General features: G+C 41.9%; 1 protein-coding gene across 1 annotated transcript in view; it reads left to right on the forward strand.

Moving 5' to 3' along the window:
* plxna2 (plexin A2) overlaps positions 1-25,831 on the forward strand; it is a gene marked incomplete at both ends in the record, with an annotated part of 193,455 nt that overhangs the window by 160,568 nt on the left and 7,056 nt on the right. Inside the window, 9 exons of the mRNA XM_079239812.1 lie at positions 7,960-8,026; positions 8,225-8,371; positions 8,949-9,108; positions 12,146-12,249; positions 19,188-19,287; positions 23,515-23,705; positions 23,795-23,964; positions 24,120-24,332; positions 24,621-24,771. Of these exons, the coding sequence (XP_079095938.1) occupies positions 7,960-8,026; positions 8,225-8,371; positions 8,949-9,108; positions 12,146-12,249; positions 19,188-19,287; positions 23,515-23,705; positions 23,795-23,964; positions 24,120-24,332; positions 24,621-24,771 (1,303 nt within the window). The remainder of the gene's footprint in view (positions 1-7,959; positions 8,027-8,224; positions 8,372-8,948; positions 9,109-12,145; positions 12,250-19,187; positions 19,288-23,514; positions 23,706-23,794; positions 23,965-24,119; positions 24,333-24,620; positions 24,772-25,831) is intronic.

Consider the following 25,831-nt stretch of genomic DNA (forward strand, 5'->3'; position numbering starts at 1 on the left):
AATCTCGTTACCAATTTAATCAAATCGGTTTAACTGTTGGATTTTTACAGTGCAGAAACAGTCTAAAAAGAGTCCAAAGCATGGAAATAAGCTATATAATTACTACTCATATAGCTATAGTCATTACAACACCAATAAAAACCAGTTATTCAAGATCAACCTGCATTATACACCAATGTTTTCAATACTGTTTGGTCTATATAAGAATTTTGGCCGTTAAATGTGGTCAAAATGAACTCACAGTTGTGTTTTATATGCAATCTTGCCTCCCTCGAGGTCAGCTATGCATAAACCAAAAACCCATTCCTCATTTAAAGTCATGTAAGGTCGTGCAGAGCTGAAGGAACTGCATATTGACAGATAGATGGGGATTCATTTAGAGCTGTATGTTCCTCACCATTTTTATTACACGTTAATGCATTCCAATTTTGCTGTGGAGACATTTTTTGGATGAAGGCTTGTTATAAGTGCTAAAGTGCCAATACAATTTGCTGATATAAATGGCATGTGCTATTCACTCTAGAAGAACCCACTGAATTCTCAGCATTCTTTCGGTAGCTGTGTCTCTCCCACTGCTGCCTCTTTAAAGCCAGTGTCAGTCTAACTTATGCTCCAGGCTCAGACTCCTTATCAAACATTCAGAGGTAGTTCAACTTAACTTTTTTTTTTTTCCTCTTCATGTTTCCAGCATAATTTGTTTTTCAGGGGAGCTGGGATGCATTAAAAGTTTAAACAGCTACCAAGCCTCTGCTGAAGTGTCCTCAGCTGCTTTTGTTTGCTCCGTATACATAGAAACTGGTTGAAGGGTAAAAATAACAACAGTTCTTTTAAAAGATTTGTAAAAAATTGCAGTTCATTTTAAACCCTGACTGAATTTGATTATTATTAAATGAGGCAGTGACAGCAAGTAGCTGCTATATTGTCACTTATTTTTTCTGATTTTATTGTTCACACAATGCCTATGTTTGCTAAATCCACATATTGACAGAGTAAATAACTGCCAGGCACACACAAAAAAAAAAGAAAAAGGATGCATTTAGACAGTGGGGTGAACGAAGCAACACAGCGTCAAATTGACCTGGATTAAGCTGTTATTTCACACGACAGCAGGGCCTCGCGTCACCTCGAAGTTTTCATTATCCTATCTCATTAGGAACACAGTGGTACATAATCCTCAGGTTCCCGCCATTGCAGCCTGGAGGGATAAATGTCCTACAGTTTTTACATTTTTCTCTCCATTTTTGTGAAGAATTTAAGGGATTACCAATTTGATATGGCTCTCTCCCGTTGTTGGTGTCTTCATCGCCTGTTTAGAGGAAAGCCGACAGTCTTGCCAGCCAGCTGACTCACACCAGTGTACAAAGACACAAACACACACATCTGTGACGATAGGCAAGCTGAACATGTCTTGAAGCAGTATTTATATTAGTGCTGGGTGTAGAATGAGGCTCCTGGGCTTTGCTTTGTTGTCATCTTCTTTGTTTTGCTTTTCTCTTCATGTTGAAATAGTTTATTACATATATCAGCATCCTACTACAACAGATCCTATTATTCCAGCTAAAGCTCCCTTTTGTTTTAGTAGTTATTAATATTATAATAGATGTATTGCTAAAGCACTGAATCTGAGTGATATTAGCACATTGAAACAAGTACAAGTCATTAAAAATGTTAGCCCAAATGATGCTAGCATGATTATAGTTCCAGGTAAAAGTTAGCAGTGCTACAAGAGAGCGCTAACGTATAGGGTAGGAAGTATGGGCCAAGCAAACCTCTTCCCTCTTTCATTTATGTTACAGTGGGTTGAAAGTGAATTAATAGATATGTTTGAGTTGTAGCAGAGTGCGCTGCCGCACTTAACTGTCATCGAATACTTTTCTCTAGAGGGAAACATGTCCACAAGCTAGCATGCTAGACCTTTTAAGAGAAATCCATTTACTCACAGCCATAGAAGGAAAAGATACAAAAATAGTTTTAAGCATTACACGTTTTAGCAAAGCTATTCCCTAAAGCTCATCAAAGTTTAATTTTTTGCAAGATATCGACCAAGTTGTTTATAAAAGGATATTGTCGACTACCTTTTTTTAACAACAAAACCGTTCAAAAGATAAATTGAGATTTGCCTGACTTGTAGCTTCAAAAAGAGTTGTTTTTTTTTCTACAAAAGATATATGCCTTAAAAGAAGCAAAGAGAAGATAGTTTCTTGTACTTTATTACATTAATAATGATTAATGTTAGTGTTTTTTTGTAAACACCAAGGCATTGTTTTTAGCTAACATAGCTTAAACAGAGACTAGCTGTAAACAACCTACAATGGCTGCGCTCATTACAATGACATCACCCGTTTTACTGGTGTTTAGGGTCAAATAGAAGTATATTAATTAACAGAGAGGTTAACCAGTTTAATGTTATTTTGTTTTTAACACTTTTGGTGTGAAAGGAAGGAAAAGTAGGAATATTAGCAAACTTGCATAGTTCATTTAAACTAAGAGTAAATAATAGCAAATGCTTTCTAATTACACTTAAACAGCTAATAAACTTGTAAATTAGGTAGGTTAAATGCTTTCAGCGGATAAATGTTCAAGTTATGAGCGTACAAAGATGTACATTCATAAAGTCAGACGGATTCACAGTAACTCAGCCTCCATCGTGCCCTTTCCTGTATTATACTAATATCTTCTCCTGTCTCACACATGGGAAGATTATCTCCCGATTATGTATCTTTCATACGATGTATGATCATATTGGATGAGTCCACAGTTGTTACAGTCATTATTAGTAAAGACCTTACTTCTCAATAGATAATTAATTGATTTTTGATAAAAGGTGATGTAGACTTTGTGTTTTTCACCAGTTTGTGGGCCTAAAGGTCAGATGAAGTAGCTGTGGTCTGACAGCTACATTTATACAAAAATGCTTCATAATGTGCTTACGCTTATTTGTTTTTTTAACATGCACCTAACAAAAATTCACCAAGGATCTTCCATTAATGGAAGTTTATGTTCTTTTGCTTGAGAAGCTTGAATAAGCTGAGGTAGTACATCACAGGTTTAAAATGAACGTATGACAGGCCTTTTGGCAAAGTAAGCTGGGCGCAAAACAAATCACTGCCATTTACTGGAGGAAGTAGTTTTATAATAGCTACAGAAAATCCAGCATGGCTTATGTTTTTCGCTTAGTGTCTTGTGTCTGAATGCCAAGGGGAATACATAATTTGTTGTGCACTCTACATTCTTTTTCCTATTATACTCTGCTAAGTGTAATAGGAAAAATGAATTAGATCTGATCGAGAATCTTACATTTATGCAGCAAAGATAAATTACCTCAGTCAGATGTGTTCCTTGACTTACATGCAATTTTGCTCCTCAACGATGTTGGTGTTTCTTTTTTTTACTTTGGTTCTAAAAGTTCTAAAAGCTTTTTGAAAGCAGAATGTAGGCTGTGTCTTTTATTCCTTAACAGTCGAGTGCACTAAGTGGAATCGATGCAGCGCTCTGTAATGTTTAGATTTTGTTTTTGCATGAAGAGTACGCCCCCCCACCTCCTCGTGTCTGTGGTCGCCAGCCTCTTTATCTGCCTGACTGTTACTTCTCAGATCTTTGTGGCGTTAGATTAACCCCATCAGAACAGCTGTGAATGGCTGCTTCCTCCTACATTAAGATGCATTCTCCTTCTTCTTAACTTTTGCCACTCTTTAACCAGCGTCTTTATCTTCTTCATAATGCTTTTTTAATGGAATCACAGAACATTGCTTCCGCCACCTTGGGACTCTTCACTCTTGTATTATTTTTATTCTCAGCGTTTTTGTAATGAGATTTCCGCCCATGCAGAGCGATGGAGTACAGCATTATTAAGAGCGTGAGTATTGTGTTTGGCATTAGTTTCATTGAGCGACATTTCACTGGCTGCTAATATTGCCCCCCCCCCCCCCCCCCCCCCCCCACACACACACACACACACACACACACTTTCACTCTATAGCTACTATTAGGAGCCCAAAGACTGGGACCCGCTCTTAAACTCCATGTGGGATAATGAAACCCTGATGTTCATTAATGAAACTCAATTAACGGAAAGAAGGAAATGGAGGAAGACGGGGAGGACAAGAAGGCAAGGAGAAGGAGGAGAACAAAGTGCCCCCCCTCCCCCAAACATTCAAGAGGAAATATATTTAAGAAGGAGTCAGCATAGCCCCTGCACAAAAAGCCTTATTTGACTTCCTTCTTCAAGACTTGCTGAGCTTATTAAAAAGCTTAATAGGTTCCATTAACTTCTAACACACTCAAGTCTCATACAAGTAAAAAGAGATGGGGGCGGGGGAGCATAGTAAGCATCAGAGGGGGGAATTCTTATAAAGGAAGGAGGGCAATTGCAGAGAGATTTGGGGGCCTTTCCATAAAGATTTGCAATGTACATTCACCAGAACCCGCTTTCTCCTTCGGATAGTAACTGCGTACTAAATTCTCGATGTCATAGATCCAGCGAGGCTCTTGAAACGTTCCTTGGAGATTTTGCTCCGTATTGACGTGACAATCTCCCGTTCCACCACATCCCAAAGCTGCTCTGCTGGATGTAGATCTGGTGACTGTGGAGCCGTTGGAGGACAGTGAACTCATCGTCATGGTGGAGACGATGTGAGCTTTGTGACATGGTGCATCATCCTGCTGGAAGTTTCCATCAGAAAATGCTACACTGTGGTCAGAAAGGGATGGACATGATCAGCAGCAATACTCAAGTAGGGAGTGGAGGTTAAACCATGACATGTTGGTATTAAAGTGTCCAAAATCGAAGCACTGATCCTGACGGCAGGATGGATCCATGCTTTCATGATGTTTCCAGCAGTTTCTGATCCTACCATGTGGATGTGGATCTTACTCAGTTTCTGACTGACTTCTCATGCCTCTCATCAGACTTAGTGCTGAATACTGATAAAGTTATTGTTCTAGGGGATTTTAACATTCATGTTGATGATGAACATGACAGTTTAACCATTGCCTTTAACTCTATATTAAGTGCAATTGGATTTTCGCAAAATGTCCACAGACCGACTCATTCTCATCATCACACTCTGGATCTTGTTCTGACATATGGCATCAGAAGTGATCAGCTAACATCATCCGTGTATGTAAAGTGCCCTGTGACAACATTGTTATGAAGTGGCGCTATACAAATAAAGTTGAATTGAAGTTGAATTGAAAATATAGACCAGCAAAGATTTTCCATTTTCTATTTTCCAGTTCTGGTGAGTCTGTGTGAATTGTAGCCTCAGTTTCCTGTTCTTAGCTGACAGGAGGGATCCTGGTGTGGTCTTCTGCTGCTGGAGAACATCTGCTTCCAGGCTGGACGTGTTGTGTTCTGCATACCTTGACTTCTTGTCGTGTTTCTATTATCTCTAACCAGTCTGTTCATTCTCCTCTGACATTGACAGGACACTCTAGAGGTGGTTTTGTGTGAAAATCCAGGCAGTTTCTGAAACACTCAAACTCATTACTATGCCACGGTCAAAGTCCCCTAAATCTCCTTTTTTTCTCATTCTGATGCATAGTTTGAACCTCAGCAAGTCACCGCTCGATGTTTACATGTGTTAAGTTGCTGCCATGTGATTGGCTAATTAGTTGTTTGCATCGAGCAATTGTACATGTGTTCCTTTTAGTGTTGTCAGGTGACAAAGTATGCACACCTACAAAGTCTTTTCATTTCAAAATGTATGAGTAAAAAGACTTTCTTTAAAATAAAAAAAATCATTTCGAAGTTACCAGGTCTAGAAGTGGTGAAAAAACACCTCAAATGAACAATAACACACGTGTTATCAATGCAAAATCAAATCTACTGCATTGAAATATGCTGGGACGTTTCTGTTTTTGGGTCTCAACACCTCAGAAAACTCTGTGAACTAATCTCTATGCCTTCCTTCTGCTGAAACATCACACTTCATATGGGCTGTAACTCAGCTCTGCAGCTCTGACTGGTCAGCTGATCGCTTCACCTGCAGGATCCGCCACTGCAGCTCGGCCACACATCATTCAAAATAAAATCCTGTATTACTTCTGTTTCACAGTCCTCCAGCTGCAGGAAAATCTCATGCTAGCGCATGAAAACGGCAAGTTGCCTCACCCTGTCCCAGTTTAATGAGAGCCAGAGAATGACTGACACTTCTCCTCGTCTCAGTGACCAGATTGTTAGCTGTGGCAGCCTCCTCGCCTCAGACAAACCATCCGGAGCGCCTGCTTTCGTTCTGGACTCCTGTTTGCAGCCCTGCAACACGACTTAACGCAATTATCTCCAATAATAGTCATAATCTCACTTCAGGATCCATGCAGAGCCTGAATAGGTATAATCATCCCAAGCATCATAAAGGAGACGAAAGCCTTCCAGCTTGCCTTTAATACCTGGTTGCTTCCATTCCTGCTAATCCACAGTTCAGCACCGAAGCCCCTCCATCACATCCACCGGAGTAATCACAGTAATTTCCCGCTACATTAAGAGGGTCATTTTTTTTCCCCCAAACGCTTTGCCATATAAATTGGCAACGCTCACGCGTGTGGCAGTGATCTTCGCCACCAGGTGACAATCACAAGCTGTCACAGTCTTGCAAACAGCACTGCAGTCAGGGGGAAGTGGGGGCACTTCACCATGGCGTGTTAACTCACCACTCATGTGTGTAGCAGCTACATTAGATCTACCAGTATAGGTTTAGACCCAGTGCTGAGGAGTTTCGCAGAAACAATGAGGTGGGTGCTCGTTATGTACAGTTGTCCTCATATGTATTCATCCCATTTCATTAAAGAAAAGGTTGAATTTACAACAGTCACTCAAATAACTGGAGACTTAAAAAAGGAACAATAACTAAAAATTTGCAAAAAATATAGTTTAGTAATATAAGGCACTTTTTTTTTTATTTAATCGAGTTGAAGAAAGAAAGAAAGAAAAACAAACAAACAACCAAATTGGTCCTGGACAAATTAGAGCACTTTTCTGTTGAACAGTGGGACAAAATATCTGAGTCTGACTGAGAGGAACAGAAAACACCTGACTGGAGCGGAAACATTAAAGGATTGTTCAACTAAATATTAGTTTATCACTGATGTAATATGTAATAAATTGTCTTATTTGTTTGCTTTTTAAAAAAAAAAAAAAATCTATTGAACCAGAATTATAAAATAATGTAATGATTTTCATAAAAATTTTATTTATTATTACTTTAGTCAATTTCAGCTTATTTTACAGGCAGCTGTTTTTTTTTCCTTCATTAATGAAAGGGTATGAATAAATATGAGCACAACTGTACGTCAGGTGCTTGTCCGGACTGAGCTAACCCTTTCATATAAGCTTCATACATGTTAAGCATTCCCAGTTCAGGATGGTTTTAATGAAGCAAAAGTAGATATGAGCAGAAAAAAAACAAGTTATCTGCACTGCTCATTGGGTCTGGGATGGAAACCATAAGATGTCATTGCATGATTGTTTTTGGGTTTTCTTCCTGTCATGCCCAATCGAGCCCATCAGCAAGCTGCACCTCCATCTGTGATTGACTGGGAAGGGGCAGAGGGGATGGGAGGAAATGAAAGGAGAAGAGATCGTTTTGGCTGTGTTCAGGCGTTACCTGGCTGTGACAGCGCTCGTCTCTCTCAACAGCTGAGGCTTGTCACAGCTGCTGATGTCCCACTGTGTTGAACCACACATGAATAATCAACCGCACACACATCAGCGCGCTCGCGTGCGATCGCTCGCACCCACAGCCATGTCTCTGCTCACACACTGTGACCGCAGCGTTGCAGGCTGCACACAAGCTAAAACCAGCCAGCCAAGATGTCAAGATAATCTCCCTGAAGTTCTCTTTTTCTTTTTTTTCCCCTCTTAACTTCATGAATTATGGAGTGTGTTTGTCATCTCAGAGTTTGGTTTATTGAGAGGATAACGCTGCATTTTGTGTCTCCTGTTTATTGTTTTTGTCATTATAGAACAGAGTCGGTTGCAGAGAAGATGCTCACAAACTGGTTCGCCTTCCTCCTGCACAAATTCCTCAAGGTTAGCGCACCAAGCAACACATGCATGAATCACTCCTTTGTACATCTCATTATTAAAGTTTCCAAATAAAACAAAAAAAACACAAAGTGTGAGTGTACAGTAGGTGTTAAAGTCTGCCTGTTTTGCTTTTTTAGTTTTTATGTTGCAGCGTCCGCTCATGTGTGAATGTGTTGCTTTGTTTGTGCGCTGTGCTTGCAGGAGTGTGCCGGGGAGCCGCTGTTCATGCTGTACTGCGCCATCAAGCAGCAGATGGAAAAGGGGCCCATCGACGCCATCACCGGAGAGGCCCGCTACTCCCTGAGTGAAGACAAGCTCATCCGCCAGCAGATCGAGTACAAAACCCTGGTACGTCACACTCCAGCAGCCGCACCAGAAGTTTGCACAAAGGCTCAGAGAGAAACGCGAAACGCTGCCAAGAGGAGATGCACACAGCCGCAATTTTTTTTTTTTTTTTTTTTTTTTTAACAAAATGCATCCACTGTTTTTGTGGGAATAAAGATGATCTCACAGGATCCCATGTTGGTTCAACATCAGGGTGTTGAGATTAAAACACACAAAACACCCCCCCTCCCCACCTCCCCTTCCCTTACACATGCACATGCATGGGGAAAAAAAAGCTCTATCACAAGCAGCATGTGACTTGACAATGCTCTGATTGCTCTGACTGGGAATTTGGCTCATTACGTGCTAATACCCCAGCAGAGCTGGAAATTGGTGTCCCGCCGAAGGTGTGAAATTAGATTTTGGGTTGCCAGTAAGAGCGGAAATGGTTTCCCAAAGCTCCTGCTATGCTCCAAGGCGAATCTAATGAGAGCAAAGCCTCCAGCTCAACCCGGGTCCAGTCCGTACCGGGACAGCTTGAGCTTCCTTCCCCCCTTTGTGATGTCTTTTGTTTTTTTTCTTCCTCATCTCTACGTTCCAGATCCTAAACTGTGTCAATCCAGACAACGAAAACAGCCCAGAGATTCCAGTCAAGGTGCTGAACTGCGACACAATCACCCAAGTGAAGGAGAAGATACTAGATGCCGTTTACAAGAACATGCCCTATTCTCAGCGGCCACGTGCTGTCGACATGGACCTCGGTACATCACACACACACAAATACAGTAAATACACAATGTAGGCACTTGCAGATTCATCCAGCAGGTGTAAAGTCCTCCACACCGATAGCTGCATGTATCAGGGAGCGAACTCGGCGGCATGTGTACAGATTAGCGGTGCATTAGCGTGATAAAAACTGTGCTGCGGCCCAACAGCCTCGGCGTGCTGCTGCCAGACCTTCGATCAAACTGACTGACAGTGTGTGTGGTGCATCTCTCTGCCTGTCTGGCTGCTTTCGCTGCCTGCTGGCGCCAGTAAGACGCAGCACATTCAGACGCAGATGCGCGTTTGTTTGCGTGTTGGTGTGCTCTTTGCGTGTGTGACGCGGCTGACCCAGGTAAGAGCTGACAGACTGGCTCGCCAGCCTCACACCAGGCTCCACTCCCACGCAGTCTGCCACTTCCATCCTCGCCTGTCCCTACCTCGCCTGCCATCGCTCTGTCCCTCTCGTTTTCGCTCACTTCACGTGGACGAGCAGAACAAAAGCCCTCCTCTGTTTGCTGCAAAGCAGCGCCCGAACCGTCTCTCCACCACCGTGCCCTCTCTTGAAAATAATTGCGTGTGAAACGGTTTGTATGTGTAGAACGAGCAGTGTGAGGTCGCTTCTGAGTGTTTCTTTTCGTTCCTGCAGATTTGAGCGTAGGTTAGAGGGTTGTTGTTCCAGCCAGACATGACATGTGGTCATCTGACGGAGGCACAAAGTAATAAAACCCAGTCAACAAGGGGAAAATCAATGCTCACTCCCAGTATGAGGCTGCAGTGGTTATCCGCTCACCTATCAGTATCATTATTATTATTTCATTACGGCACGATCAGCCAGAAGCCTCCACCGGCTCTGCTTCCCGCTTCTACCTGTTAGCCCTGCTTCCTCTTACTTTCCCTTTGAAAGGAGGTCATTTTCTCATCGTTTTGCTTTTTCCTCCTGTCTTGTCTGCTCTGCTTTTCCTTTCTTCAAGACTGTGATGGGCCAACTCCTGCATTTGTGACACATGTACCAATTAAAGCAAGCAGCCTGCCTGCATATACATCTTGCAATTGCTCATGTGGAATCTTAAATTAAGATGTGTATCAATCCCTGTCTGAGCGCAAGAATACTGGCTGCACACAGATCTGTCTCTCACCGTTGCTCAGTTTAATTAGCTCTGCTTCTTCAAGTGGTTGTGTTCAGGGTTATTGGGACCTTGAAGCCATTCAGTCTATATTTCTGCCAGTTTTAGCAGTGCAATGAATAAGCAGGTGTACAATCGGTGCATAATATTTACAATCTTTTTGTGTCGGCTGTTTGTAGGTAAAACTTTGGCCGTGAATCGTTGCAGCCATGTATTGAATGGAAAGCTCTCCTGCAGATGATCTCACACTGTTTCAGTCATGTTGAGGTTCAGGCTTTGTGGAGAAAACGTCACTCCTTCAGAACGTTTACCCCTGATGTTCAGTCCCCTTCTGATGCCGTGTGGCATACTGCAGCCTTTTGTCCTGGTTGCCATGACGTAAGGTGGCTTCTTGACAACCACTTCTCCATGGAGACCATGTCTGATGAAGCTTCAACCAACAGATGGAGCGACTGAAAGTTCAGAAGTATCTCTTTAGTTTAGTGTCCTTTAGTCCTCCTCTAGTGAAGGACACTCTTCACACCATCCTGAAATGTGAGAGATTTGGGGCCAATAACGTATTGATAACAACCTCAATGGTGCAAAACTACCATTTTCTATCTGTAACTGTGTTTTCTTTGGCTTTTATATCTGTAGGTACAACTGCAGGGTTAAAAATATACAAGTTGCTATTTTTTCTGTTTCTTTCTTTCTTATTTTTTTTTTTTTTTTTTGCTAGATTTGCTCATTAGTTTGTGTTGAATGACTTAAAGGTGTAGTATGTAAGATTTTCAATATTTAAAAAAAAAATTAACTAAAAAAATAACTACAATCATAATTAGATAGTTTTTTAAACATGTAGGTTCCAGTCTGTCCATATTTGATGTGTTATTAAATTACAAGTTTAATTAATGACAAAGACCCTTCTTAAATGTTTGCCTGCCAGTAAAAAAATGTGCTTTTTGTCATTTGTCATTAAATAAACTTGTAATTTAATAATGCATCAAATATGAACAGACCGGAACCTGCATGTTCAAAAAACTTTCTAATTATGATTGTAGTTATTTTATTAATTTATTTTTAAAATATTGTACATTTTACATACTCCACCTTTAAAGAAAATCACACATTCTTCTTATAACAGAGATGCCCAGCTCTGGTCCTCTGAGGCTGCAGTCCTGCAGGTTTTACATGTTTCTCTTTTCCAAAACACCCAAGTCAAGTTAGTTGTCACTCCTGGGCTTGTTCATGTCTGGCGCATGTTGACACATCCATCTGATCCAGGTGTGCTGCAGCAGGAAACATCTATAACCTGCAGGACAGAAGCCCCTTAGGACGCCACTTTGGACACTCCTGTTTTACAATGTTAGGATATGAAGATTAGACTGAAAATCAGTGAAAAAGCAGACACTGACCAAAGAAAAGCTGTTGCTCTCAACCTCTCTCAACCAATAATTACCAGGAAGTGCTTCTTGAAAGAAAAGTGAAAATGAAAGATTTTGCTAAGTGTTTCATTTGTGCACCTTGATCGTTTGTAGACAATTATCTTAAAGTTAGAATTATTTTAGTGTCATACACCGTTCATGCACAGTTCCTCTAAAGCAGGGGGGCCAAAGTTCAGTCCTCAAGGTCTACCATCCTGCAAGTTTCAGCTGAATTCCCTCTTCTGCGTGTCATTCAGCTCTGCTGAGGCCTGATGAGGAGCCATGAGTCAGGTGTGTCGGACAAGGGTTCCATCTATAGGATGGTAGATCTCAAGGACCAAACTTGAGCACCACTTCTTTGCTCTAAAGCTTTTTTTTATATATATATAGACATGGTAGCATGGTAATCTGTACGTTCAGAAAATTATTAATGTGACTCAGCTTGGCTATAAATTCGCAACAGGCACTTGTTTTATACCCTCACCTGTGTATGTTTGTGCCCTCAGAGTGGCGTCAGGGGCGAATGGCTCGCGTGGTGTTGCAGGACGAGGACATCACCACAAAGATTGAAAACGACTGGAAGAGACTCAACGCCCTCTTGCACTACCAGGTAATCACACACAACAGTTTTAAAATAAACTTTAATTACCACTCACACCTCACCTTTTTTCTTCTGTTTCATAAGAAAATGGTTATTTCCATTCAATTCCTGCTGGAGCTGTTCTCATGAAAATGGTTCCATCTATACAGGCAACAGTGACGTTTCCTGCTTTTGACTTGACGGCAGCCAATTTCCAGACCCTCATTTGCATTCTCATGTCTGGTCTGATCCAACTGACTCACAGAATAGAGGACAATTACAGCACAGGTGGCAGGAGAGATGAAGTCTCAGCTTTCCCCTCTTTGGAAAGATGACTCTGCAGGAGGAGGACGTCTCTTTACTTTTCCTCTCTCTCTCTCTCTCTCTCTCTCTCTCGCTGCCTTGCTGTCTATGCTTACACTAGAACCACATTGTGCTGTTTTCGGAGCCATATTTTGCACTTTCTGATGAGCTAAAATGGAGAAGAAATTGTGAACAAATGATGCTCTGTATTTTTTGCAGTTGAGTTTATGGTGGCTGAATGAAGAAGATCAAGAGGGAGTTAGTGGGGAAAAGAGACAGAGACAGTCATGAGAGATTAAGAAGGCAGTCATCTCTGCAGGTCATGAGTCTTTGCAGCGCATGCTTGGCCCACCCTCAATAATCAGCCATAAGGGGCCATATGCCTAAAAACTGCATGACGTTTTACCAAGCGGGAACCTCCGGCGGTTAACAGTGAAGCCTATGCTGAAGTGCATAAACTGCAGTTCCCCCTTCATCCACTAGGGGCTGCAAAACAGAGCGAATCCCTATAGACTCCCATGTTAAAAAGACCAACTTCACAGCAGAAATAAACATGTTTACAGCCTGGTACAAAAATCCATTTTAGGTTTAATAGGTCAGGTCTACCTTCATGACAACTGTGAGGGGAGTGAACTTTTTCCGAACTCGCCCGTTTAAAAGTAATTTAATCACGAAATTCGGCATATTTAGGGGCGGTTCCTTTTGATCGACAGGTATCCGATAGCCCGCTTCATCAAGGAGGAATGTAAAACAGCCGCGGTTTTTAAGCAGTTAACAGTGTCACTTAGCTTTAGCCCACTTACCTCCGTTAGCTGGTTAGCTCCTGTTAGCTCCGGGTTAGCGGAGTTAGCTCTTAGCTACAGGCAGGTCAGAGTTTGATTGACATCAATCTTTTACCTCCACGCTTACAGCCTCCCTCTCAGCTCTACCTATTTGCCTATTTTTGGATATTCTATGAGCGACAGCACGCATGATGCTGCTAAGATGGCGACGGTGGGAATCACCAAATGAGCTTCAATTCGGCCTTTCCGAAACCTACAGGTGACATCATGGAAGCTCTGTCCATCTCTTATATACAGTCTGTTGGTTTTATCCTGGGCTACCTGGTCAGGAGCAGAGGCTGTGGCAGAAATGAATTGGAAATCAGGAGGAGAGATGCTCCATCTTCAGGCAGAAAGTAGAGCTGAGGTGGCAGGGCTCAAGCCTTCCCTACGGGGAGCGATCCTGAACTCCTGTCCCACTGGAACTCGCAGGGTAAATTAACAGATGCAGGAGTCATTAGAAGCAGGGACGCATCATAGTGTCCTTCACACAGGACTTGGCACCACACGCATTCTTTCCCCTTTGTCTCCCCCTGCTTGCCTCCCTCCCCTCTCCTCTTGACTTTGTTTCCACTTTTAATTTGCTTTTTCCTTGCCTTGTTTGCATTTTTTTCTTCCACCATTTCCCCTCTCCTTCCCCCCCTCTTACCCCACTGGCGAGCAACGATAATTTTCTCCGCCTTCATTTCATCCCTTCTCCCTCTCTTCCTCTGAGACTTGAAGGACCTCATCTTGGTCTCTGCAGTGCTTTCCCTTGATGAAGCTGCTCAGTGTGTTTGCCTCCACACCATAATGGGCTCCTCTGTTGTTGTTGTCTGCAGATCTCTCTGCGTCACAGTCTGCCTGCCATCGTTAGCCAAGGGAAACACTACAGAACACTCACAACATGCGTACGGCCACTCCACTTGTTTCTCTTACTCAAAAGCAGATCATAGGACTGCTTTTGATCATGGATGTAAGGGTGCCCACGTAGAACGTACTGTACGGCCCAACACCGAGCGACTTCATAGACGATACCGACGGGATGCAGACAAGGAATTGGCCAGTTGGTGGTGATGGTGGTGAGGGGGCAGATCAGACACTTTTTGCTTCATTACTGTTTTGATGAGCTGGCGGTGGCCCCCATGTGTGAGGTTGTGTGTTTGTGTTACACGCCACGGCTCTGAATTGGCAGCTGTGACAACACATGTGGCTGCATATCACAACAAGGGAGCACAGCTCATTAAGCTCAACAGTGAGGGGGGGGAGCTTGGAGAGGAAATGGGAAGAGGTGAAGAGGAAATACTGAAGGTAAGGGAGGGGAGGGGTCTGGAATCAGCAGAGTGAGCGAGCATCACCTTGAGTATTTGCTAATTCTCCCGTAGCTGAAACAGGAGGACTAGATGGAGGCATTAAAATTCATAGGTCTCAGAGCTACCAAAGAAATGCCATTGGCTGTTTACCATGCCACATGGGAAAGAATGGTTTACACAACGTGGATATGGAAATGCACACCTTTCCACGACGCTAAAATTAAAAACATAAATGCACACACTGAAAATGAGCTGAGCATCTTTATTCATCACCTTTGTGTTCAGTCAGGGGGACTGAACTCCCGTCTGACGACCGCTTCCTTTCTATTTCTGGCTAATCTTTTTTTCTCCTTCTTGCACGGATAAAGATAGAATATAGAAGCTCGATTAAACTTGCACGCCATGCGTGTACAGTCCTACAGCGAATACCTCCACGCTTGTCCGATACACAGAGGATCTGAGATAAAAGATTAATGAGATCAAATAGATATTGACTGATTGCTGATTTAGATCTTTCTTTGCTGATTAATCGTCCTCTCTGTCAAAGCAAGGCTTTTCATCGCACCTTCCTTTCCTCCCCCACCTCTGCCGTCTTGAGACAAACTAGAATTAAGCTACCGGCTGCTGGCTGCTATCTGAGATCTTCAGGAAGTCCTTCAGCAACATGAATCAGACATCTTCGACTTGAGTCACTTTACTGCAGCATTAACATCATCATGAAGTGATGTTTAGTCATTGTTTTGGGATGATTCAACCTGCAAGCAGTTTCATGCATCCATTAACAAGTGCACAGTGGGAGTAATTACTGATGACTGACAAAATGTTTATCTATTAGAAGTAGCTTTTCCTTCATGCCACATCTGTTTGTGGGGGCTCACAGGCCATTATCTTTATTTGATGATTTTTTTTCTCTTATATCTGAGTATAATTCCTAATGTGCAGATAAGAGACAATAATTGGCAGGATGCTGCTTATTTCACATCTAAATTAAAAAGTAAAGTTTGGAAACTTTCCTCCCCTGGCTGCTGACCTGAGTGTCTTTTTGTCTTCGGTGGAGGAACAGGAAGTGCTCCAGGAGAGCCTGCCAGAAAGATGCCGCTACTTCACCTTGCAGGCAGCACAGAGGGCATTTTAGGCTGTTTTCATCAGCACCAGGCACAACAGATTACACTGAATTGCTGCACGTTGGTTAATCGAACATTATCGTGGTTCATTGTTCTGTATTTGAAACCTTGGACATCTAGCATAGGTTGTTTTATAAAGACTTATCAAATGGCGCAGTATCCTTAGTCCAAATTTGAATCGTGTATAAGTAGAGGCATGTTTGGTTCATCCTGCAGTGCTGCAGTGCCTGAGTCATCTCCCCAAAAGCAAGTGATGCATTTGCTTCAAACCCAACAACCCGTAGTCTAAAACTGTGTTTCTAAACGGCCCAGCCACAAAACAAGGAATTCCACACACACTAATGTGTCATTGGGCCACCTTTAGCTTTGATTGCAGCAGCATTCATTGTGGCATTATTTTAGTTAGCTAAGAGTTGCATGATGTTTCACCAAGATCTTGTATTGATGATGAGTTGCAACAACTCCAGCACATCCCAAAGATCCTCAGAAAGGTTTAGATCGGGGCAATCCATGTGTGAATTGGGCTCTCTGATACTCTCTCACAGTCTGAACCCACATTAGTCCTGGTGTTATCTTGGAATATGACTGTGCTGTCAGAGTAGATGGAGTAACCTGCTCACTCAGTATATTCAGGTGGTCACCTGATCTGGTCTGATTCTTTAGACACATGATATTGCTTTAGACCTGACTACCTGCAACAACCCCAGATTGCCCCAACAGTCTGTATGGTAGGCATGATTCAACTTTATTTATATGGCGTCAAATCATGGCAATGCTCTCTCACGATGCTTTACAGACAGGAAAAAAACAATGATGCCTGCATCACTTCATCATCCTCTCTTCTTACCCTCACATTCCCATCAACCTGAAACAAGGTAAACCTGACTCATCAGACCACATGACCGTCTTAATCTGAGTCTAATCTTTATGTTTCCCAGCAAAGTCATTGTTTACAGGTAGTCTCATGTTTTTAAAGGCTACTCAGGTGTTAAGTCCCAATGCCTTGACTTCCCTTTGCATTGTTTTGTGTAAATGTTCTTACTTTCACAAGTAAACACCCACTGTTGTTTTGTTTTGTTTTTTTGCCCTCTGTTTTTACCAAATGTTGAAGTGATTGACAATCACAATCCCTAAAAACTTTTTCCACAACATGCTTTTCTGGAAGATGATGGGACCCCTGCTGTCCATCCAGTTTTTCATCATGCATTGGCCAGTTCTTCTCCCAAGTTTAGCAGTTTCAGCATCTCCTGGGTGTTTTCTCTTCTTAACGCTAATAATTTAACCCTTCTGAGAGAAAGAGATTAGCATCAGATGCCAGCTGAAACACGATCATTCCTGCAGTAATTATCCTGTGTGAGGCTAATACCTGTTTGCTTGGTTAAATCCAACTTTCTTTTTAGGCAGATTCACTTCCTCTCACTTCTGACAAAAGAAAATTGGCCATATGGACAGTTTGTTTCCAAGCTACCTGGTAGAGGAGAACTGTATGATAGACATCACGATAGGGGAGAGATGGAATACCAAAAGGGAAAAAGGTTTTGGGGGGGGGTGCAGGGCTGAAAGGAGAGAGATAGAGGATGACCACACTCTGCTGCCTGGTGGACACACCACTGTCTAATGGAAGGCCTTATCACAGGCGGGGCCCACAGCTCTTATCACACCTGGCCACTATCAGCCACACACTGGATTATCCCTGAAGGGCGAATCTGCACGCCTTCAATCATTTGCTGCTATCACACGAAACCATCTACTGCTCTAGTTTCTGTGCAAAAGCAAGAGGGAAAGAGAGAGACGGAGGCAGATGTAAAAGGAAGAGGAGAGGGGGTGCTGAGAACCTATTTCATGCTCCCAAGAGGAAATGTATCACAGAAAAAGCAGTGGAAACTTCATGGAATTCTGCGCTGATGGTGTATTAGAGGCGGTCTGTGCTCCGTCAGCCATGAGGAGGCTATGGGGTAGAGAGAAATTACGTTCTGGGGAAGCAGAGACAGATGAGAAAGACGTGAAATGAGAGAGGTCAAATATGTCAGTTGTGGGTGGGGAGGGGGTTAAGAAGGCCATTTTTAATCTACAATCCAAGAGGCCTGGGCACCCGAGCTTCATCTTTAAGAGGATTCCACCAGATTTCATTTCCAGTGTCAAGTGTCTCTCCAGAATAGCCGGTGGAAACCGGATGGCAACTCCCAATAATATCACAGCCAAGATTGGTTTTCAAAGGAAGGAAAAGAAAGAGGTAACGGCAAAGAGTGAGGAAGGATGAGAACAAGGACAAGGTCTGCCATAATGTCCATCCTGAAATTCCCACGGATGGAAACCAGCCCATTCTCACAGAAGGAAATAAAAAGAAGGCTTTTTCTCTTTTTCTATAGATTCTTTGAGGTATGCCTTTTGGAGCCTGGCATTTTCCTTTTGTTTATTTCTCCACTGGAGGCTCGTCAGTTTTTCTTTGCTGGGTCTGCAGCAGAAATCCCTCCTCAGGGTGAGCTGTAAATGCCAGCCAACAAGCTCTTTGTTGTTTTGGTTTTCAGAGAAAAAAAGTTTTGTTTGCTGTCTTTTGTATTTTCTGAACCAAGATGTTTTGGTGTGCTGACAGCGGTAGCAATCACTAATTAGGCTGCACTTTTAGAGCGAAGTTCAAAGTATTTTATCACGTTAATCTTAAAGGCATCTCCTCTAATGAAGGTTGGTCAGTTTTTGCATCTTTTCTGAAGACTGGCAACAACACTAAAGACCAACAACCTTTTTGTAAATGCTAATCACAGACAAGTAAAGTGTCATTCTCAGATGTTACCATCTCCTTCCTTCTTTCTTCCTTTCTGACTCCAACTCAAAGCTGCTTTATTGCTATTATTATACCTGCGTAGCCCATTTTTTAAGACTGTGAAGTGAACACGAGATGAGACATTTAACGTGGTAGGCTCTTTGTCTCTCCTTCTGACTGCCTCTTATTCCATTTTCCTCTCCCTCTTGTTGCATCTTGTAAAAGCTCCAAAGCTTACATCATGTTCTAAGGTTTGTGAAGGGATTGACAGTGACAATGACAGTCATGTTGAGTACAGCCATCATGCAGCCACAGCACTTTGCTCTGCTGAAGGAAAAAAAAGCCAGCCACAGGGGCTGTGTTACAGAACAACAGGGAGGATAGATATGACACAAAGGGATGAAGGCTTTTGAGATATAGTTTTGCTCAGGGGATTTTTCACTCAGTCTTACATCCCTTCATCTTGTTTTCTTCATGGTGTGAAATATTGGTGAGAACATGTCATACACAAATACAACTGGCAGCATGCAGTCAGTTTTATTTGCTGAGACATTATTTCATGACTGGATACCTTTAACTCCTTTAGGATCTTGTGTTTCTTCTTTCTTTATTCAAATTTTATATTGCCTCTAACATTATAATGTTAATGGTGTGTCTCTTCTCACAGGTGTCAGACCGTTCAGTTGTGGCTTTGGTGCCAAAGCAGACCTCATCATACAACATCCCTTCCTCAGCCAGCATATCACGTACCTCCATTAGCAGATATGGTGAGACCATGCTGCGAAAATGCTCTGCATATACCCCTGTTAAAGCTTTAAAAGCAATTTAATCTACAGCAGAATTATATGTAAAATGTACATTAAGAAGTTCTGGATGTTTTTGTGTCTTTATTTGGTTAGTGACATGTAGATGTAAGGTACTTGCTCCCATTTTCACACCAGCGTATCAAAATGTTTTTACACCAGAAAGCTAATTTTGTCTCCAATACTAGCTTGACTGACAGCTGAGATCCCAACTTTGTTGGTGGTGAAGAGGTGGAAGGAACAGAGAGGAAAAACAGATGATGCAAGAAAGATATTAATGTTATACCCATCATGAAACAGGAAGTGAAATGTGATTCACTTTCACATACTGTACACGTAACTCCCACCCCCAAAAATAGATTAACGGTTTACCAATATCACAAATTCTGCCTCAATAAAATTTAATTTGGAACTTCTTCATCAGTGGCGATCAAAGTGAGACGATATCACATGCTGACTTAACACAATCACTTCCATTCATATCAAATTACAAGGAGCAGCTAAAATATCAAAATCTATTTTTATCCGTGAGTTCAATGAGACATTTTTAATAAAAACCAATCAGTTCTATCAAGAGAAACAGACTGTCACCCTCAGGTTTGTAAATGTCATGTGAAGCAAAAGAACATGGGATGCATTTCTTTCTGCAGACTTTAATACAGAATGTATTGTAACCTTTACTACTATTTAGATTTCAAAAGACGCACCAATAAAATTTAGCTGGTTTTTGCACTCCAACGATGGCTAATTTAGCATCCATATTGCATCCTGCCTCATCTTTGAGCTCTCTCCAGCAAATAAAAGTCAGCCTGAGGCTTTCCTCGCTTGTCCAAAATTCCCTTTTTCATTTCTGTGCTGAATGAGCCATAGTGTGCATTGAAAACTGTCACTGTGTTGATACGTAGTTGCTGGTGTGTGATGCAAAACAATAAAGCAAAATGCAGCTGTTACATGATGCCCTTGGATGGGAAAAAATAGTTGTGAAATGTGGTTTCTCAGCCTCAGGATGCTGCAGGGCAACAATGGCTCCAGGGATGCACATGATGAATGTCAGCATGCCATCCAAACAGATCAAAATCACAAAGTTTTAGACTCAGACACTTGTGTAGTGTTGCTTTTAACACTGGGATTGGCTACATCCTATACCAGTCACTATCAGGCAAGAGACAGGGTACACCCTGTACAGGTCACTAGTCCATCACAGGGCATCCTCTTAAAAAATGATAACTACTTTAATATTTGACTTTCAATTTGGATTAAGGCTGTTGAATTGCTGATTGTTAAAATGATGTTTTACATGTATTGTTACACCTCTCAAGCAGGCATCATCCCCTTTTATAAGAAAATACAAGTTGTCATTGGATACCAAATTTGCGAAAGCCTCCGAGTGCAGGATGAGTAACACAATGTTTCAACATGATTTCCAGCCATAAAGTTGGATTTCTTCCTGTTGGGAACAAAAACACTCAGTATAAAAGCACTGAGGGGTCTCTAAGCAACTTCCACACATCACTGTACAATAAACCAAATAACAAGATTACCCATCTGTCATTGAGGTGCACTTGAATTCATAACTGAAAATGAAATAAATAAAAATGAAATAAATAAAAATAGTTTTCACAAAAATGGAAAAAAAATGTTACTGTTTTTGAGCTTATTTAAGAGGCTAGCACAAAGACATAGTGTTCAAAACTTTGAACGATTCTGACGTGTTTGTGCAAACATGCTATCGCTAACATTAAACAGCCTGTTAGCAAGCTAAGCTAATGCTGGTTTGGCTAGCTGAGCTGGGGTAGTATTAACAGTTTTGGGGATGAATTTACCACAACAGTAACACATGTTTCAGGTTATTAGCTGCATGTGCTTTGGTTATATTGGGTGTTTTAAGTAACACAATTTTATGAAGCAAAGTATTGTCAGCTAACATCCTCTACATGCATGAGTGACACCAGTTGGGGCTGAGCAGTTACTGCAACACAACTTACCTCTAGAAAGTGAAACTGCTGGAGTTATTTATAAAATGTTTGGGGTTTTTTTTAAAAAAAGAGTAAATTATTCTATCCATTTGTAAATGGAATCAACAGAACTGTAATTAGGTGAATTGCCACAGAAAGAAAAGGAGAGGATGGATACAAAACAATGCTAGAGAAGCTGGAAGACAGTCTTCTCCATCTCTATCTCCTCTTAGTTTCAGCAGGGAATACTGTAACGGGTTATATATACTGCAGTAACTCACATCCTCTTAATGTTTTTTAGGAAATAAGCTCTAAAGTACTATTACCAATCCATAAAAAACATTTTTCTCATCATCAAAGTAGGTGTACATATATTAGGAATCTAAACCTCCAGAAATATATTATAAAAACAATAAAAATTTACTTCCATTTGGGACTTGAATGCCATCATATTTCCATAATGATGATGAATGATGGGCGGTACACCTGGGTTTGCCATAGCTGTATACACACTGTACGCTAGCACACCCAGTACACGAGCACAACCAGACATACTTCAGATGTGCCTGTAGTTTGTGCCAAATTTGGTCCTCTGCCAGACAGACACAGCAGCAGCACCAGGCAACCCGTGATTACTAATTATTCTGTGTGGATGATACTTCACACAAACAAAAAAAGATAAGTGAGCGTAGCCAATTATCAGGAATGGGGATAAGAGGTGAACGCTGCCTTTAAACTGTCGCACACAGAAAACAAGCTGAGAGAGCATCCTTATCCCTCCAAGCAATTAAGCTTATTTACAAATATTGGAAAGAGTGCGTACCTGTCATAAGTGTGGAAAATAATACTTCTATTCATGATGTATTCAGCGTAAGATAAAGAGAAATGACATTTTTAACAGAACTTATAAAGATGATCTGAAATGACCTTTAGAAGATTGCACAGCACTCAAAACAAAACACAGCAGAGACTTCAGAGGGAGATGGGAAGTTTATGGTAATTATCAGTGCAAGGACTTCTCTGTATTGTGGAGTTATTTTCACATTATTGCTTTATTATATTATTCTATGTTAAAAGATGGAGTTTAAAGTCGTTTTAAAAGTTGGGATTCTTTCCTATTTTGTTGCGGCTGCTGGATGTGCATGGCATAGCGAGTGGACTCTGTGCTGGCATGAGCCTGGCCCTCATCAATCATGGGTTGGCACAGCAGGCACAGCTGCACCTCGACGCCTGCTGATGGATTCATACCAATTCCACTTTTAGCACTTAGCATCTTGACTCAATTTACAGCTCCAGCACCCCCTCTCATGCTTTAAAATCCCCCTGAATAGACTCCCCTACTGACTGGCTGTGTCCAGGAACTGGGAAGGGCAGCAAAAGAGAGGTCTGCAAGACACTGCTTAGTGCTCTGACTGTAGAGGGAATGAAGGGCAAACATTTGCGCAGTAAAAACCCAGTGACTGGATTAAGATAGGATTTTGGATCTCACCCCCCTCCTTGTCCCCAGTGGCCACTCCAGAGGTGCAGTTTGGCCTTATTTGAAAGGTATAACGGGCTTTAATGGCAGCAAATGCTTTGTTGTTCAGCTCAGCCTTTGAAGCCAACTGAGAGAGATCCTCACAGGGATCCTCAGATCCTGAATCTCCAGAGAGTCGTCTGCCTTGAGCAGATGCCGACTAATTAGGGAAACCAAAGCCAGCATCCTTCTGAGTGAGTGAAGAGGCAGGAACACAAAAGCTGACAAGGGAGGGAGGATGTATGGATAAAGGATAGTGGCTACAATAACTTACAAATTGGGGATCTTTTGATGCATTGATTAGACTGTGACAGGGATGTTTTCAACACGCCGTTCAGGAAGGAGCCAATAATGAGCGCTTTTAACTGAGGCCAGGCACAACCACGAGGCAGGGATTATGTAAGAAAGAGAATGAATGATGAGTGAGATAAAAAGCTAATAATTATCCCATAATTCATGACAGAGAAAGAGGGATTAAACAGTGAGCGAGGAGATAAATAAATATGCAGCATTCTTTTTTTTTTCCGTGCATGGATAATTCTGGCTTTCATGTGTGATGACGAAAAGGTGTCAGTGTCCTGTTTTCACACATCTTGTATTTAAGATGCAGCTAATTGGTTCAGTGTAGGAACCCTGATATTACTTAGTGATATTCGCCTAGTGATACATTTTTCTTGTCCCAGTTATTTACTTACATAACTCCTTATCCGTCCTGGACAGACTCCTCTTTTCGCTACACGGGGAGCCCGGACAGCCTCCGTTCCCGTGCTCCTATGATCACCCCTGACTTGGAAAGCGGCGTCAAGGTCTGGCACCTGGTGAAAAACCACGAACACGGAGACCAGAAGGAAGGAGATCGGGGCAGCAAGATGGTCTCTGAGATTTATCTTACCCGGTTGCTGGCGACTAAGGTACACGGCTGTCCTCTGGTGTTTGACATAACATTATTTCTTCCGTCCCGTTCATCCCTGATACGCTTGTAATAACATTCTCCAACCAGGGCACGCTACAAAAATTTGTCGACGATCTTTTCGAGACGTTGTTCAGTACGGTCCACCGAGGGAGCACTCTTCCCCTGGCCATCAAATACATGTTTGACTTCCTGGACGAGCAGGCAGACAGACATGGCATTTATGACACAGATGTTCGCCACACATGGAAAAGCAACTGGTAAGTTTCTTCTATAAAGATGAAATGACACATGATAGGTCTGTTTCCCAAAGCTAACTTATTATACAATGGTCATTATGGAAAAAATGCAACAATGGTTAAGTCTGATAACTCCTACAAATCCCTCACTTGTCCTTTTTGTTTCCGTCTTTCAGCCTTCCATTGCGTTTCTGGGTGAACGTGATCAAGAACCCGCAGTTTGTGTTTGACATCCATAAGAGCAGCATCACAGACGCCTGTCTATCTGTGGTTGCTCAGACCTTCATGGATTCCTGCTCCACATCAGAGCACCGCCTGGGCAAAGACTCCCCATCGAATAAGCTGCTCTATGCTAAAGATATCCCCAATTATAAGAGCTGGGTAGAGAGGTAGGAGTCCTCACTTTATCCATGACTAGCACACCTTTATCTTGTCTCCTCTTACAATAAAAACGTGGATCTTTGTGAAAATGGATTCATGAAGCTCTTTCTTCTCGCATACACGTCTCAGAAAGCCTGTAAAGACACTTTGCAAGTAAATGTTAGCAGGCATCGATTGCTACTTCAAGGGGAATTATGGCTCCAAAAGTTTGACTGTAAAATGATTCAGACCTCAGATAAATTATGACACCGACTCAGTGAGTGGTCTAAAAGGTTTTATCCTCTCTGCTTTGCCAGGTATTACGCTGACATCAACCGGCTGCCAGCCATTAGTGACCAGGACATGAATGCCTATTTGGCAGAACAGGCCAGACTCCACTCCACGGAGTTCAACATGCTCAGTGCTCTCAATGAGATCTACTCTTATGTTAGCAAGTACAGTGAGGAGGTAAGTGAAACCTGGAGACAAAACGGTACGATCATGCTTTTTATTTTTGCTTGTTTTCTTTCCTCTTTTCCCATCAGAGAAGAGCGATTTTCCCTCCACTATTTCACCTTTACAGACTGGCCGTATTAGTGCTTATATTTCCAATTGCTTATCAATACAAATAGATATTCTTCTAATCACATGTTGATGTGATTATTTCAGCAAACTCACTGAACGAAACACAATTCATGTATTCTTCTACAGCTTTGCTGCTAAGAAGTGACAGGAGGAGTGTTCCTTAGCATAAAAAAAAGCTTTAAACCAATTCAGAAAATATCAAACTGGTGAAAAGTTTATTATTTCCTGTCAAATGTGCTCCTGAGTTTCCCCAGAAAGCACTGGCGTCAGACTGGTGTAATGCGTCTTAAATATGACTGACGGTGTTGAAGCAATCAGGTGGAGAATCTCTGCAGAAGCACAAACTGAGCTTCTTCAGTTCAGGCTTATCTATGAGCAGAATATGCACTCTGTATCTGAGGAAAAAGCAACTGAGATTAAATGTTTATTGGGAGCCTAAATATGGAAAAGAAACTGGTGATACAGATAAATCCACTCACCGTGCATTTATTAGGTCCATATGTTCAATCTGTGTTTGCAGAATTAGCTAATTAGCCAATCACACGGCAGCAACTTGATGCCCTTAGCCATGTAGACATGTAGACATGTAGCCATGTAGACATGGTCAAAACAACATGATGAAGATCAAACTGAGCTTCAGAATGAGGATGAAATGGAGATTTAAGAGACTTGGAATCTGGTCAGAAACTATTATATATCTATTGGGATTTTCACCCACAACCTTCTGTAGGGTTCACAGAGAAGGTCTGGAGAGGAGAAAATATCCAGCGAGCTGCAGTTGTCTGGAACAAGACAGAGGATAAAAAGCAGACTGGTTGGAGATGATAGAAAGACAACAGGAAGCCAAATAGTTAAATAGATATAGATAACCAAATAGATAACCAGTATACTAACCAGTCTACCGTGGAAGACCACAGCGGGTTCCCTCCTGTCAGTAAGAACA

Source organism: Telmatherina bonti, assembly GCF_933228915.1.
Source record: "Telmatherina bonti genome assembly, chromosome: 4".
NCBI classification, from domain to species: Eukaryota; Metazoa; Chordata; class Actinopteri; order Atheriniformes; family Telmatherinidae; genus Telmatherina; species Telmatherina bonti.